The 17591-nt window shown below is 39.8% G+C and overlaps 2 protein-coding genes across 9 annotated transcripts in view; one reads left to right on the forward strand and one right to left on the reverse strand.

Annotated features, from left to right (window-relative positions):
• zbbx (zinc finger, B-box domain containing) overlaps positions 1-5848 on the forward strand; it is an 86190-nt gene extending 80342 nt beyond the window's left edge. For 5 of the 8 annotated variants that reach the window (XM_053623432.1, XM_053623434.1, XM_053623438.1 and 2 more), the window contains one exon: positions 5206-5848. In XM_053623432.1, coding sequence (XP_053479407.1) covers positions 5206-5453 — 248 coding nt within the window. In that variant the 3' untranslated portion in view covers positions 5454-5848. The remainder of the gene's footprint in view (positions 1-5205) is intronic. The other 3 variants (XM_053623431.1, XM_053623436.1, XM_053623437.1) reach the window with 2 other exon arrangements.
• A 4781-nt stretch (positions 5849-10629) lies between these two features.
• si:dkey-261j15.2 (uncharacterized protein LOC794828 homolog) lies at positions 10630-12933 on the reverse strand. The gene is given in 4 exon segments (XM_053622278.1): positions 10630-11238; positions 11240-11349; positions 12558-12764; positions 12766-12933. Coding segments are annotated over 4 exon segments (567 nt in total). The 3' UTR covers positions 10630-11156.
• Positions 12934-17591: the final 4658 nt, after the last annotated feature.

Genomic DNA, 17591 nt, shown 5'->3' on the forward strand with positions numbered 1-17591 from the left:
TGAACTGGGAGACAGAGCAACGTCCTCATTGGAAGAGAGAAGCTAAGCAGCATCCTCAGCAGAACAGGAAGACTGAGCGACATCCTCAATCAAGCAGGGAGGCTGAATGGCATTGTCTGTCAAACAGGCAGGCCCAGAGGAATCCACAATAGGGGAGGGAGGATGGGGAAAGATCTTATGCATGGCTTTCAGCCATTCTTCTGTGGCCCCGATCCACGATTCCCTCCCCTTCGGTTCCAACTTCAGGGACTCCAAGATCTTCTCTTGGATACAAAAAAAAATCTACTGCATCCATTTGAATGTTTTTCATTCTGTCACGTTTGGCGGTGAAGGTGGATGCAAGTGCAGATAAGGTTTAATGCAAATCAAAACAAATCACAAAACAGTATCTATGGAACTCATAGCAGAAACACAAAGACTAGGAACCAAACATACAGTGCATCCGGAATGTATTCACAGCCCTTCACTTTTTGCACATTTTGTTATGTTATTCCAATAAATTGCAGGTTTTCATTCCAACCAAGCAGGAGCCACACCTGATTCCACCTGTTTAATCAGTTGATCTCGGCTTTCAATAGACTCAGGTGTGGCTTCTGCTTGGTTGGAATGAAAACCTGCACCCACTCCGGCCCTTTGCGGATAAGATTGGATACCCCTGATTTAAAGGGTTACAATTCTGAAAATGAATGAATGTTTGGTAATCATGATTACAACCGATGCTGGTAAAAAAAAATCGAAGTCAGTGAAAGTGGAAAAAAATATTAATATATAATATTTTTTGACAGTTTTTGGACATGGACATTTTTGTCCTCTATGGACCCATGTGTGACTTTTTTGACACACAAGGGTTAATAAGGTATGAATGGGTGTGTGACTGTGTATGTGAGTGTGCCCTGCGATGGATTGGCACCTTGGCCAGGGTGTACCCCGCCTTGTGCCCGATGCTCCCTGGGATAGGCTCCAGGTTTCCCCGTGCCCCTGAAGAGGATAAGCGGTATAGAAGATGGATGGATGAATGGGTTAATAAGATATTCCAGCTAATATTGAGCAAGATTTACCAGTAACAACAATGCCTTGAATAATATACCAGCAGAGTAACAAGATGGGTATTCCTTATTTTAATACTAAGACCACTTGCATACTTAAATTTTTCAATGAAGCAGCTACAGTATGCTTATGCTGAAATCCACACTAAACTACATTAGCCATCAGCCCCAGCATGTCACATGACCATGTCACATGTCCATCCATCCATACATCTTCAACCGCTTACTTCTTTTCAGGGTCACGGGGAACCTGGAGCCTATCCCAGGAAGCATCGGGCACAAGGCCATGTCACATGTCCCACTGATTCAATTCAATTCAATTTATTTGTATAGCGCTTTTAACAAAAAAAAATGTGTGAATTTATCCCTATTGAGCAAGCTGGTGGTGACGGTGGCAAGGAAAAACTCCCTAAGATGAAATGAGGAAGAAACCTTGAGAGGAACCAGACTCCGAAGGGAACCCATCCTCATCTGGGTAACAACGGATAATGTGAAAGTAAAGGAAAGTTCATTCTGTTTGTTGAACTAGTCCACTGTTCACCAAAGGAGACCTGAGTGCAAAACTGCATGTGGTAATTGCAATCCCAAGGCCATAGAAGCAACCATAGTCCCAGCAACCACAGTGAGAATGTCCATGTGAAAACTATTTCATTTTACTTCAAGCGGTACCATACTAAGCAATCTCCAGGCTGTAGCCTCCAGTTGATGAGAGCTCCATTCAGAGGTAGGGCATCAGGATGGATCAGGCAGGTCCAGAGAGCAGAAAGGGTTAGGATCACTGGCATCTCCATAAAATCATGTGTGGCTCGACAGATGGAGAGAGGGAGGTAAAGAGAGGGAGAGATTATTAGATATGCTTACTATCCTGTGATGGATAGGACTGTGTACTTTGCGTAAAAGAAAGTCTATTCATGGTACGCTTGAGCAAACAAATATGTTTTCATCCTAGACTTAAACCCTGAGACTGTGTCTGAGTCCGGAACACTAATTGGAAGGCTGTTCCATAACTGTGGGGTTTTATAAGAGAAAGCTGGTTAGCTGTAGCCTTCACTATTCGAAGTACCAGCAAATAGCCTGCATCTTTTGATCTAAGTAGGTGCCTCGGATCATAGAAGTCCAAAAGTTCGCTTAGATACTGTGGCGCGAGACCATTTATTGCTTTATAGGTCAGTAGTAGTATTTTATAATCAATGTAAAATGTTACTGGAAGCCAATGCAGTGTGGATCAGATGGGGGTGATGTGGTCATACTTTCTGGTTCTAGTAAGGACTCTTGCAGCTGTATTCTGGACTAACTGGAATTTGTTTATGTACCTACTAAAACATCCAGACAGTAAGGCATTACAATAATCTAGTCTAGAGGTGATGAAAGCATGAACTAATATTTCTGCATCATGTAGTGACATTATATTTCTTATCTTAGCAATATTTCTGAGATGAAAGAAGGCTATCCTAGTAATATCTATCTACATGAGCATCAAATGAAAGACTGGAGTCAATCATCACACCAAGGTCTTTTACTGCTGTACATGATGAAATGGAAAGGCCATCCAGAGTTACTGTGTAATCAGAGGGCTTACTTCTAGCTATATGTGGTTCTAGTAAAAGTACTTCTGTCTTGTCAGAATTAAGTAAAAGGAAGTTAATAAGCATCCACCATCTAATGTCCTTTACACATTCCTCAACTTTATGCAGTTGCTGTCTGTCACTGATCACTCACACCTGTTCTGTGTTACCCCAAATAAGCACCCCTATAGAAGTTCTATTGCTACCGAAATCGTGTACTACCCTACTACACAGTAGGTGAAAAGCAGTACACCAGAGGGGTAGTATGTCTGAATTCTCGGTAGACGAGAAACAGTAGGCAAGAAATACCCGGGTGGCGTACTTCTTCTGGCAAGATTTTGCAGTATGCAACCAATGAACACTACATGAGTCACAAATCACATAATGCAACAGGACTGGTGTGGACAAGCTCAGAAAAAAATCGTGGAAGACAGCACGTTGGCTCTTTTTAAGTATTAAACCTTGGTTAAACAGGACTACTAAATACTAAAATAAATCGTTAACTCATTGAAGGTATAAACAAGAAAACAGTTCTCACAGCGTTTGAAACCTTTTTGTGATCTCCATCATGCCTTAGCCAGCCAAGCTAACTGCAACGAATTTACCTCAGCCTGTTAACACTGCCCACATTAAATTGCTAATTCAATTAACTTTCCTGATGTGCATTTTGCCATTAGTGTGGTTACTTTATTCTGGTGGTCCCTTTAAGATTTTTGTGTTTATGATAATGCTGAAGGTTACATGACTGCCAATGGCGGATATAGTATGTCCGGGATTGAATTCATACTACACACACATATTGAGTAGTACGTACTGTTTCAATGGCCATGCATTAGGTACTTCATCGAATGCAGTACATATTGTCATAGTACGTGATTTTGGACGCAGCCCTAGTTTTGTTGTTGTTGTTGTTGTCGTGTTCATGTGTTATCATGTGTCCTAAAGCCACTCTCAGTCTGCATGATTTTGCCTTGTGTCCATTGGTTTGTTCATGGTTCTTGTTTTCAGTTTTGGCCCTTGCATCCGCCCATTGCTTCTATAATCACTGACACTATGTTGCAGAGTTTTTCCCTGTTTTTTTTTTTTTTTTTTTAAAAAAGCTAAAAATAACAATGGTTCTGGTGCCTTAATTTAAGACAAATTCAATAAGTTTTTATTATACTGTTGTTTTTATTATGAAGTTGTCTTATTGTCTTTTTTGTGCTAATTATTCATCTTAGATTAAGGGATAAACTCTTAATGTCAGCTCAATAACCAAGAGTCCAAAATACTAATTTTAAGTAAGTCTATCTTGACTAACTGAGTTTTCATTGCTTGTAATAAGAATTTCTTAAATTTTGTCATTTTTGTCTGGTTTTAAGATCCAATAGCATTTGTAGTGACTAGATATTTATGCTATTTTCAAGAATTCTTACCAAGTCAGTTTTGCTTACCACATTGGCAGATGTTTTTGCTTAGTACACTTTTACTAGATTTTTTTTTGTCTTGCTTGTTTCAAGAAAGGCATTTTTGCAGTCTACAATGTTTGTGTGGCCGTGTGTGTTTGTGTTGGGAGGGGGGTGGATTTGGTGTGTGTGTGTGTTTACCACATCTTACACTGCTCTTTCTGCCTCTCTCAGGCTTGTACAGTATGTTTTTGCAAGTGTGTGTATGTGTAGTGCATCCTTCACTAGTCTCTCTCTAACAAGTTTGTTGTGTGTGTGTGTGTGTGTGTGTGTGTGTGTGTGTGTGTGTGTGATTGCCTGAGGGGCAGAAGTCTCCTGCTGCTCTATTTGATTAGATCTGAGGGGCAAAAACACAGCTGACCTGCTGCCACTCGTTTACCTCCTACTTTATACTGTCTATCTATCTCTCTTACTCTCTCACTCTCTACTCACCATCACTCTGATTTATCTTTCTTCCTCTACTCCCGCGTCCTCTCCTCTCCATGTTTTTTCCTCTTTATTTACTCTTCCAGTCCTGTTTTCTGTTTCCTTTTCTTATCTCTTCTTTTGAATTTTTATCCTATCTTCTCTCCATTTCTTACACTGTCCTCTATATTTCTCATGCCATCTTTTCACTCTTTTCTTTTCTAATGCTGTCTTCTGTATTCTTTTCTTATCCTACCTTCACTCTACTCACTTCATCCCATCATCATCCCCATTTTTCTCATTTATGGTTGTTTTTCATTTTCTTAATCTGTATTTTGTTCCTTTTCTTATGTCTTCTCTTTCTTTTTTCATGATGTGTCTATGTTTCTCCTATTTGTATTATCCTGTATTCCCTTTTTCTTCTTTTCATATCCTGTATTTGATTTTCATTTCTTATCCTACCTCCTCTCTCTTTTTCTTACCTTGTCCTCTCCTTCTTTTTCCTATCCTGTCCTTTGTCTCCTTGCCTTTTCATTTTCCTACCTTTGTCATCCTTCTCCTTTTCAACCCTCCCTTCTGTTTCTCTCCTCTATAAATCTTGTCTCTTCTTTTTCATATTCTTCTGAATCTTTAAATCCTTTGATCACATCTTTTCTCTCTTTCCTTTTTCTTTAACTGTCTTTTTAGATTTTTATTTTCCTCACCATTCACTGTGTGTGTTTATCTTCCTATCATTCCCTTTAGGTGCATCTGCTCCAGTCACTCAGGGTGTTTCTCATCCTATGTGTGCATCTCTTCCCATTTCTCACGCTGCTCTAGAGATTTTGGAGGTTCAGAGTTTGGAGCAAGCCGAGATCACACACATCAAACAGGATGAGGAGGATCTGCTCACCATCGCCTCCCTGGAGGAAGAGTTCAAACAGATGAGTGCTGAGCCAAATTTATTTGTAACAGATGGACATGAAGACAATAGAAAATGCATAAAAAAATGACTGATTTTTTAAAATATATAACATTTTTGTAACCATATAGTAGCTTTTTTGGCATGACTAAATTTTTTTTTTTTTATAACAGTCAGTCTTTGATCATATAAATGTAATAAGTTTTGCAAATATTAATTCTCAATATCATAATAATTGACCCTTTACTAACCCTCTGTTGTGAAATGCATGCTCAAACCTAATGCAACTATTATTAACACAGAGTACTATATATTATGTATATACTAAAACTAGAGATCCCAATTAAACAAATGAGACAAAAATATTATACTTCGTCATTTGTTTATTGAGGAAAATGATCCAATGTTATGTATCTGGGACTGGCAAAAGTATGTGAACCTTTATTTTCAGTTTCTGGTGTGACCCCCAGATACCTAGCAATAACTGCAACTGAACGTTTCTGGTAACACTTGATCAGTCCTATAAATCGGCCTGGAGGAAGCCCATTCCTCAGTACAGAACAACTTCAACTCTGGGATGTTGGTGGGTTTCTCACATGAACTGCTTGCTTCAGGTCCTTCCACAACATTTCTAATCGTTTAAGGTCAGGATTTTTTCTTGGCCATTCCAAAACATTAACTTTATTCTTCTTTAACCATTCTTTGGTAGAATAACTTGTGTGCTTAGGGACGTTGTCTTGCTGCATGACCCACTTTCTCTTGAGATTCAGTTCATGGACAGATGTCGTGACATTTTCCTTTAAAATTTGCTGATATAATTCAGAATTCATTGTTCCATCAATGATGGCAAGCCATCCTGGCTGAGATGCAGCAAAGCAGGCTCAAACAATGATACTACAACCAGCATGTTTCACAGATGGGATAAGGTTCTTATGCTGTAATGCAGTGTTTACCTTTCTCCAAACATAACACTTTTCATTTAAACAAAAAGGTTCTCTTTTGGTCCCATCCATCCACAAAACACTTTTCCAATAGCCTTCTGGCATGTCCATGGGATCTTCAGCAAACTGCAGACAGGTAGCAATGTTTGGAGAGCAGTGGCTTTCTCCTTGCAGTCCTGCCATGTACATCATTGTTATTGTGTTCTCCTGATGGTGGACTCATGAACATTAACATTAGCCAGTGTGAGAGAGGCCTTAGTTACTATGGGTTACCATGGGTTCCTTTGTGACCTTGTGGACAATTACATGTCTTGCTCTTGCAGTAACAATGGTCTTGAATACCCTTCATTTGTATATAACCTGTAATTTTTGCCACCTGATGAGCATCAGCAACTCTTTTTCTGAGGTCCTCAGAAATCTCATTTGTTCATTCCATGATACACTTCCACAAACATGTTGTGAAGCTCAGACTTTGATAGATCCATGTTCTTTAAATAAAACAGTCTGCTCACTCACACCTGATTTCAATCACTGGGATGACAAACACCTGACTCTAATTTCACCTTCAAATTAACAGCTACACTAGGAAATAAGACCACATCACTCCCATTCTGTCGTCTATGAAGAGGTCTTATTCAGTTCACCATTTCCAGTTGTATATAATATATTATAATATACTACTTTTTTCCAGAATTGCCTTGTTCCACCCTACCTGACTCAGCTTCCTGTCATTCAAATAACATTCGGACTGATTTCAACTTTTGGTAGCACTTTTAACAACATGGCTCCCAGGCTGTGGAATTCATTTCCCCTCAATCTCCATGGTTCAATTGACCTTTTGTCATTTAAAATGCTGTGCAAAAATGGGAAAATTGGGTGATACAGTAGCAAAAGACATATTGATGTACAGGACAAAGTTAGACATTCAACATGTTAACAAATTACGCACAGTGCAAAATGGATCACTGCACCCCCAATAGCACTTCCTAGTGCACTGCATGGAATGAGCCAAAAGTTAAAGGTGCTCCTGGAAAAGTGCCATGGCAAGGATGGACAGAACTGTTCTTTTCTGTTATTGTTTCCGGTGAATCCAGAGTCAGTCTTCTGATGGAGTTAGCTTTCTTGATCAGCATATTGAGAGTTTGGTGTTTCCTACAGAGTTGCTGCTCCCCAGCTGACCACATCATAGAAAAAATGCTTAACATAACCACCAACAGTTCAGGTAAACTATATGTATTATGACCAATGGTTTGAGCTGTTTAGCTCAGCCTTTACAAGGTCTTCATGATGTATGAAGGGAGTGCAATGCTTCTGTAGTCCTTAATAGTTCAGAGGCATCCTGTTCCCTTTCAAAGGGAACTCAATGTTGTGTGATCCTCATGTTGTGGGAAGCGCTTGTGCGTGTGACCGGTCTGTATAAAATCATGACTATTTATAGGCCTATCCTGGTCAGGTGACATGGCATTTTGCGTGACTATAAAACGCACCTGTAAACCACGTCATCAGCTCTTTTGTCTTCTGCGAAGCCGCATGTCAGTTGTGTGTGTGAACATTCCTAAAACTCTTCACTGCTCTCTATTTTCAAAAGAAAAAAAAGATATTTCCTTTCTCTTCTGTCACTATCCTGTGCCAACAGAATGAGCCTAAGAGAGTTCAGAAAGTGTGTTACTCCCTGCTCTCTTTATTACAGAGGGGGATGGACACATATTTTGTGTGAAGTATATGGTAGTAGAGCGTGCTGCAGCAGGCCTTGAGGCGGGTGACTGCACTAATTGTGAATGCTCTGCAAAGATGCAACTCTGCTCCCAGCTCTCTCACTTCTCTGCCAAAGCAAGATAGGTTTCGGAACCTTATGACTCTGGGCCGTCTGTTGTTGAAGCAGCCAGACGGCCCAGATCCTGGGGGTTCCATATGGATCTGGAGGAGGAATCAGAGACAAGCACTGCTCTCTCACTCTTTCCTCTGATCTGATTCTCTGCTTTCGGGTTTTGGAGCTCACAAAGCGACATCTCCTTCTGGTATGGAGAGTCAACCCACCCTTTCTGACTCCGAGGAGTCAGAGGGGGAAGCCAGTGAGAAGGAGAACGCTCCCTCACACAGCAGAAAACTCCCCTTTTTCCTGGAAGTGCACCATGAAGTGTCAAGCTTCTGGAGAAAGCCGTGTTTATAACCCCATGACGTTGTATTATTTGGCCATTATGGGGGATAAACCTTACAGCTATTTTGCTATGCAGAAGGTGGAGGAGGCACTTGCGAGCTACCTTGCTCCATCAATGGCAGTGAAATCAGGGGGGCCGGCTTTGCCATCCAGGCTGTGTAAGACCCTCACCTAGTGTGCTATATAAATCACCGTACACCTAGCACTGAAATTCTTCTCTTCAGTTGAGAGGTCATGATGTGTTAGAGAATAGAGCAGTGGTCTCATATATGTCATATACTGTGCATCTGGAAATTATTCACAGCACTTCACTTTTTCCACATTTTGTTATGTTACAGCCTTATTCCAAAATGGATTAAATTCATTATTTTCCTCAAAATTCTACAAACAATACCCCATAATGACAACGTGAAAGAAGTTTGTTTGAAATCTTTGCAAATTTATCCATCCATCTTCAACCGCTTACTCCTTTTCAGGGTCGTGGGGGAACCTGGAGCCTATCCCAGGGAGCATCGGGCACAAGGCGGGGTACACCCTGGACAGGGTGCCAGTCCATTGCAGGGCACACAATCACACACACATTCACACACCCATTCATACACTACGGACACTTTAGACACGCCAATCAGCCTACCATGCATGTCTTTGGACAGGGGGAGGAAACTGGAGTACCCAGAGGAAACCCCCGCAGCACAGGGAGAACGTGCTAACCACTAAGCCACCATGCACCCCCTTTGCAAATTTATTAAAAATAAAAAACAAAAAAAGCACATGTACATAAATATTCCATTCCACACCATTGTTTGTGAAGAGTTCTCCACCAAAACGGTTCACATTCAGGTACCAGAACTCGATTAGTTCTGGAATGGGTTACTTTGCTATGTGTTGTTTACATGACTATGTCACCAGTCCAAAAACCAACATGGCATATCACAACGTTTGTGTGCAGCTGTTACTCCTGTTTTTGAGAATTTTCATGAACAGAGAGAAATGTAATGCATCGTTACTACATTGCTCAACACGACTGCCATCGACAACATCTATGCTCAAGATGGAAGGTAATGTGTTAAATCTTAATTTTGCATTTATTTTGGTACACTTTTGCTAGCTAGTGAGTGAGTGAGCTAGATACTGTAAATTAAAACAACGGAATGTTTATTCATATTTATTTAACAGATAGTCTCACAGATGATGAGAAGGCAGACCTCTGCAGTGTGGGCATATCCATTCTAGCTTCATTAGTGGAACAGTGTTGTTCCTGAATTCACTCTGGCCCAATTCATCATGAATTTTAGAGTCTAGAGAGAGTCTTTTCATTACATATGTGAGCATCTGAGGCATGACCTGGAACAAAGAAACAAGTTATCCTTTGTGTCTGCCCCTCAAAAAAACAAGTCGCCATTGCCCTTTGGAAGCTGGCCACCGGCAGCGAGTACAGAAGTGTTAGTCACCTTTTTGGGATAGGCATAATCACAGTATTTAACTGTGTGCAGGGCTTCTGTAATGTAGTACTTTAAGTTCTTATGGTGAGACACATACAATTCCCTGGTTCTACTAAGCTGGTGGAGATGGCACATTTTTTTTTAAATCGCTGGGGAGTACCACAATATGTCGGCATGATTGATGGCAGCCACATACCTATTATAGCACCTGAAGAGTGTCCTCATGACTATTATAATAGAAAAGGATGGCATTCAATAGTACTGCCAGCAGTGGTGGATGGGAAAGTACTCTTCAGGATTTGTGTGTTGACTATCCTGGGAGTGTGCATGATGCAAGAATCTTCAGACAGTCATCTTTGTGAAACTTGTTAAGAAATGGACATATGTTTAGCCAACACAAAGTCACTATCTCTGGCTGTGATGTTGTCTACTACTTGATTGGGGACTCAGCTTACCCTCTGCAGAACTGGCTCATGAAACTATTTTCTGACACTGGCCGATTAACTCCACAGCAGCAAAGGTACAATTACAGGGTCAAGCAAGGTCAATTGTGGAGATGAGTTTTGGGAGGTTAAAAGGACAATGGAGATGTCTACAAAAAAGGAATGAACATAGATAAATGTAAACTGCAGCTGATTATGAATATGGTGCTGACTTGCTACACAATATCTGTGAATAGCTTGGAGACTGTTATTATGAGGACAATTCAGCTGTGAATGTGAACAGAATACCCATCCAGGCATGACCTCAGCACGAACACCCAGAAGGAACTGATGTATGAACTGCATTGTTGCAGTACTTCAACACACAGGAAGGGTGAAACTGTTGAATTGAGCTTGTTGTTTCTATTTTACTATTGTTTGCTTCTATTTTGCTATTGTATTATTGTTTAGTATTTTATTATTACTATTTCACTGTTTGCCATTGTTTCCTTTACATAATAAATGACTGTTCCAAGAATTGTTGTGCAAAAAGATTTATTCGTATAATGTGTATCAAAATATATACAGGAACATGTGCAAATGTAAACTGTGTCTTTTATGTAATCAAGAACAATGAGTTAAGCTGTTACAATGAGGTGAACAAGTATGAGGTAGACAAGTACAAACAAAACAAGACACGAAGTACAATGCAAAAATAAGTAAAAAAAAAAAATTAAATAAAACAAAAGAAAGAAATAAAACAAAGGCATCACAATCAACAAAAATTTTACTGGAAAAGTTGTTAGTGTGTCATTTTACAAACATTTAAGCTTAGTGTCCCTGCTGTACCTTTATCACAGCAACCATGCGGCCCATTAGTGCAAGCATTGTCTTTGTTTCGCCCGTTGTTTTTCATCATGGACTCATGACGTTCTTTGCTATGTTCCATGAATCGCTCATCTGCAGTTTGTAAGTAATCAAGCAGCTCCTGGTTTGAATCCCTCTTCCCTTTTTTGCTCCTTTGCTGGCATGAGGAAGAGAAGGAAGAGGATGAGCTTCATTCATGTCCTCATCAGCTTCGATCGAACAGTCTGTATGCCAAACAATTAATAAAAGTACAGCAAACCAAAAATGCTTATGTGTGCATTTATATCCTAACCAAAGTAAACCATTGTTTGTGGCTAAGCTGCTAGCTTACTACAAACAAATTTTTGTAACATGTCAACCTAGTGGGTAGCAGGCCAAAATAATATTTATGTGCAATACATTGTTCATAAATAATGTTAGAACTGTAAAAGGAAAACTACAAAGCAATAGTGATGGGTGCTTTCAAAACCCTGCTTCATTAAGCTTTGAAACTTTTATGAATCTTTTGTGTTGAATCAGTGGTTCAGAGCGCATATCAAACTAGCCAAGTCACATGATTTCAGCAAACGAGCCTTTATTACGTCATACTGTTTCGAAACATTTAGAAATTTCAATTGTTCACCACTAGGGGGTGTTAATCTCCAGGTGAATCAATGAACCAGTGTTTAATAAATAATTTGAACTGTTCTCCAGTCAGTTTTATTATGTAGGTTTATAAAACTGAAATGATTCAGTAGTGTTTGGACTGATCCATGGTCAGTGTTTGCCTCAGGATGCCCACCAAATTTCCTGATAAAAATAAAAACGACATGGACAGATGTTGTGGGTTATTACGTAGGCAAGAGAGAATTTGGACAGTTTTGCATTTATTAATCTTCATTTTTCATGACCAAAATAACCTATTCACAATGAGGATCCTAGAGGTTACAAAACCAAGCTCATGTAGTAGTCAGACAGATGTTAAGAATGCAACACATTAAAAAACCCACAATAATAATAATAATAATAATAATAATAATAATAATAATAATAAAAACACTAATTTTAAATGGTTCTTACAATGATGTGGACAGACACACTTCACCCAGGATTTGAACCCAAGAAAACGATCAGCTCCCCCACACACTTCCTTGTTTGACACAAACAACATGTAGGTTATAATTCGTCCACGCTTGTCTGAATCATTGTCAAGGTTGTTTCAGAACAATACCTGCAAGTGACCACTAGGTGTCACCGTGGAGATTGGTGTCAGATTGTATTTGGAAGTCTCAACACAATATGGCACATTTGCTTCAACTGTTTCAGTGTTCCATGAAACCTCGCTCTGCCCACCACTGCAAAGCAACACCAATGTGGCAAAATTTATAACTTACCAAGGTTGGCAACAGACCTTGTTGCTGAATTCAATGCGCCACTTAATTGATTATCCAGTCGGTGTCCAAGTACAGAGTCCAAAACATTATACTGCATGCTTTTATTGCTTCGTCCACTGCCGCTTTTGCTGAGCTCCATTTTCTGATCCCTGTACTCCTTGTTAAGTTTCTTGAGTTTGTTTACAATTTGTTTACAAGTTTAAAATCGTATGACTGAAGCAGATGTTGAGCATTTCTTGCCATATTTCTTCAAACAACTTTCTTTTCTTTGCGAGCTCTAGTTTGTCATGGATCTCTGTTTAAGACCATATCGACAGTAGAGTGCACGTTTCTTATGTAGACCACTGCTGAACTACTTTTTCAGACATTTTGTGTCTTTTTTCTGTTGAACTTTCTGTTGTACTTACTACTTACTCACTGTTGCTGTTCAGAAAACTTTTCTTGCTGACACTACATTTCCCCGCCCCTGCAGCGCACCCACCCCCTGACATAACCAGTTCAGAGGTTCCAGTCCAGCAAGTTTTTATGGCCGAGTAGAACATATTTTTCTGGCCTGGAACTGCCTTCTCTGTGGTGGAATGCACGCATCAATTGGTCAGCTGTAATAGTCAGACTAAAAGACAAGAAAGGTGCAAAGGTTGCAGAGATGGTGCCTTCAGAGGGGGAGCCATTAATGGAAGACGTGTTAATGGACAGCTGGACTGATGCCTGGGTGTCAAATCTGTTAACAAACAGATTCAGCTCATTAACACTCTCCAAACTCCCCTCCACCATTTGGTTTCCAGCCTGTTTGTAGCCAGTGATGGTCCACATTCTACTCCACACCTCATTCACATTGTTCTGCTGCTGCTTGTGCTCCAGCTTGTCCCAGTATTTGGGGTGAGATGCACAAAATACCAGTAGACTTGTATGCCTTCTTGGCATATAACAGATCAAGTGTCTTATTGTCTCTTGGTACATTACATACCCATTTTATATTTCTTTATTACATGTTCTTTGCTATATACATTTCCACTATGTTCAGTGACATTTTGGTTGGGTGAAGCACTATATAAATAAAATATTTCTTGTAGATGTTGATGATGATGAATCTAAGCATATATTATGTGCAGTACTGACTCCTGTTGAGGACACTAGACCCACTGACTGCAGCTTCAGCAGTAGTTCCCTTGGGCTTATTGGTATTAAAAGGTTTTCAGTAGTGGGTTATAAGCAAGGATGGATGGTGCTCTCCAGCTTGCATAAGAGCTCCTCAGCTGGGCTCATCCACACTAAGAGCAACCCTCCTCCCAGGATGGCACAGTGGTGCAGCAGGTGTGCTGATGATGCAGTGTATATGCCAGGCAGCTCACTGGGAAATAATGCACTGGTCCAAAACTGGTCAAACTGTCTACTGTAAACATTTCTGTATCTGCTGCTGATTCAGGCCATATTGTACAGAATTCAGCCATTAGGCCCCAGAGTCCTGATGTTTCCTCTGCTGTGCTTACTAGTGGTTGGAACACCCTGGTAGCTTCTTCCTCAGCTAGATCTGTAGTCCTAAATGGATAAAGATTTAGCACACTTGGTCAGCTTACCTGCAAACCTGATTTTGGTTCCTTGGAGTCTGATCTAGCAGTCCAAGAAATACTCCTGAACTTAAGAGCCCCTAGTACATGGGGATGATGTCCATCACCCAATAGGTCAGACTCAATTTAGACAGGGAAACTTCCAACATCTTTCCTTCTTGACATGGGCCTTGTATGCCCTCAGGTGGAAACTTCTGCAAATGGTGTTCACTACATTGGATCCAATGCACTGCACAGTTGTTCGATTATTAGCCTGCCTGCAGGGACTGATAGATCGTGAAAAGTCCCTGTCTACACCACATATGGCAGGCATTGCAGCACCATGGTTGGTGTCTCACTGAGGGCTCATAAACTTATCTAATTTTATTCACCAATCAATTGACCTTGTAGTGTTCTGCAAAAAGTTCCTTGTCATGCTCAATACACACCCTATGGTATTATGTGGACGAGACAGTGGCTGTTAATTCACCAAATCAACTGGTCATCTGTCAAGAAGAAAAGACATGGGATGTTTCTAAGTCTGCAGGCAGTATTAATTTATTTCAATTTTATTTGTATAGTGCTTTTAATAATGGATATTGCCACAAATCATCTTTACAGAAATATATAAATTCAGTATATGAATTTAGCATTTTATCCCTATTAAGTGATTGACATCATCCTCATGCCCTACATGTGAGCCAGATGCTTAGCCACTATTGTGACATGCCACGCTGTGAGGAGTTTCTCCTCCTCAAGTGCACTATATAAAGGTGCACTACTCCAGGATGTCTGCTCTGCTTCTGCCCGGGTGTCACTGTAAATCTTCTCCAGGTCATAAAAGATTACAATTGCTCTTTCCCTCCCTCCCAAACACTTTTTCCAGTTAGTGCCAATGTTATTTCCAGTCAATCCCAGGGCACACACTATTCAGGTGACATGTACAACCCCTGACAGGAGGTAAATGTATGCATTTATCTGTGGTTCTATGAACACCCGATAACTGTCAGGGCTCCCTGTCATTTGGAACCAGTGCTGATCTCCTGGGAACTCCGCAAGAAGGTTTCAATGGAAGATGGCTGTATGACAATGTTTACAGCAAAGATTACATCACACAGTCATGTTGTGACTTTGTTGGAAAGTTTTGGCATGTGTGCATGCAAGAAAGAAGAAGGAATTAAGGTGATATTTACCGCTCCTATAGGATATACGGTTGTTCATAGAGCCACGTCAAAAGTTGTAATATTCAAATAGATATTTTGTTAAGGTCTACTTTGAAGAATACCACATGGTTCTCAATATGGACGAATCCATGGAGGTTTGCTAGTGGCTCATGCTAAGTGTAATTGCACTATAATATTTGTTGTATGGAGATTTTAAAAACTGGACAACTGAAGACACATTGCCTGGTCACTTTCATATCACCAGAAAGAGTAAAATAAAAGTCCATTTCTGACCTCTCTAGCTCTCTGTGTAGGTAGTCTTTGGTCTGATGAGCTGCCTTTAGCTAAATAATTTACATAAATGCATTTGATTGGCTAAGCTAAAACAGGGTATCTGCTACCTGCTGACTTGTGTTTAAAAATATGTTTAGTATATCACAAGCTCTCATCAATGACATATTACTGTGCCCTTCATAATTTTTGGTACAAAGGCACAATCTTTTTTTTTTTAAAGCACAGTTACCATAAACCCACAACTGCATGTCATTAGTAGCAATTTCAATGCCTTACCAATCAGAAGGAAAATCTTTGTTGCAGGCTAGCTAGCCACATATCTTAAAACCAGATGCTCATATTGAATTACATTTTTTGATTGGCTTGAATTGATAATGCACATTGTGTAACCTTGATTGCTCAGCTGTATATTCTGCAGATGCCTGTGCTTAGTAACTAAAACAGGCCACTTTTTTGATATGTAGGACTTTAATATTTGTTATTTTCTAATAGCTCTTTTGCTAAGGTCTGACAGGGTTATACATGTGATTTACTAATCTGAACAATGCCACAATGTTAATGTTTCTCAATATGGCCGAATACATGAAGGTTTGTTAGTGGGTCATGCTAAGTGTAATTGCACTATAATATTTGTTGCATGGAGATTTTAATATTTTATCAGCACCTCCAAGGAAATGTTAATATTCTGTCTGTTTTTTGTTTTGTTTCACTTTCTTTTTATGTTGTCCATATGACCCTATGCTAGCTAGCTAAATCTAAATTGCCTCAGTCATTATGATAGAAGACTAATTTTTCAGTTGCTTAGCCAGAATCTAACAACTTTAACAAAAAGTAGTAATAAGAACCTTGCTAAATTCACAAGTTCCTATTGAAGACAAAAAGGACACACATGATACTGTTTTCAAGTACCAATAGTCATCTGACTGTGTCCCTGTGCCGATTTTCTTCCTACTTCCTATCTTTTTCTGTGTCTATATCCCTCTGTCTCTGTATTCATGTTCTGCTTATCCTCCCTTAGTTCAAGGCCTCAGTTGAATAAATGCTTGTGAAACCCTTTACCACGACAAGTTAAGTAAAATAGCACTGCGTGTGTATGTGTACAGGCTTAGGGCTGTATGTGTGTCTCCCAAATTATGTGTGTAACTTGGTATAAAATGTAAGCAAGCTTAAATAATTTGGTGTCTTTTAGTATGTGTGTGTAATAGTAGGGGCAAATCTGTGCTTCAGGCATGTGATCTGAAGTGTGTCTCTTTGCTGTATTAGTTACTGTGCTGTGTGTTGTGTAACAGGATTCGGAGAAGTGTGTCTATCTGTGTGTCTGCTCTTCCCACAGGCTACACCAAACACCTCTATACTGTATTTCCTGCTTTCTTTCTTTCTTTTTTAAAGTGAGTCAGTATTTAAAGAATATAATCAGCTTTTTCTTCTATGAAACATGATATCTACACCGATGAGTCAGAACCTTATGACCACCTGTCTAACATGTGCCACCAAAACAGCTCCAACCCACCATGCCGTGGCCTCTACAAGACTTACGAGATATTCAACATTATTCGCTACATCTGTGAGTGGTCATAATATTTTTACTCATCGATGTATATTGACTGTTATGCTTACAAGCCATCTAATGAAACTTACAGACTAGCTGCTAGTATACAGGCAAAATTTATTTATGCTGCTACTTTGTTGTTAGATATTTGAAAATGTTAGTCGTTCGGCTGCTTTACTTTTTCCTTCAATTTATAAGCTGTTATATAAAAGCAATAGAATAGGAAAGTGTGCTCACCTTTGCCTGTGATCAGATTGCAGCTGATAACACTCCCTTTAAATATCTCACTCCCCCTCATGTTCAATGGCTTGTATCTACACCCACTTACAACTTTAATAGGAACGCCTGTACACCAGCTCATTTATGCAATTATCCAATCAGCTAATCATGTGGTAGTGCAATACATACAATCATGCAGATACATGCCAAGAGTTTCAGTTAATGTTAACATCAAACATCAGAATGAGGTAAAA

Source organism: Ictalurus furcatus, chromosome 4 (assembly GCF_023375685.1).
Source record: "Ictalurus furcatus strain D&B chromosome 4, Billie_1.0, whole genome shotgun sequence".
NCBI classification, from domain to species: Eukaryota; Metazoa; Chordata; class Actinopteri; order Siluriformes; family Ictaluridae; genus Ictalurus; species Ictalurus furcatus.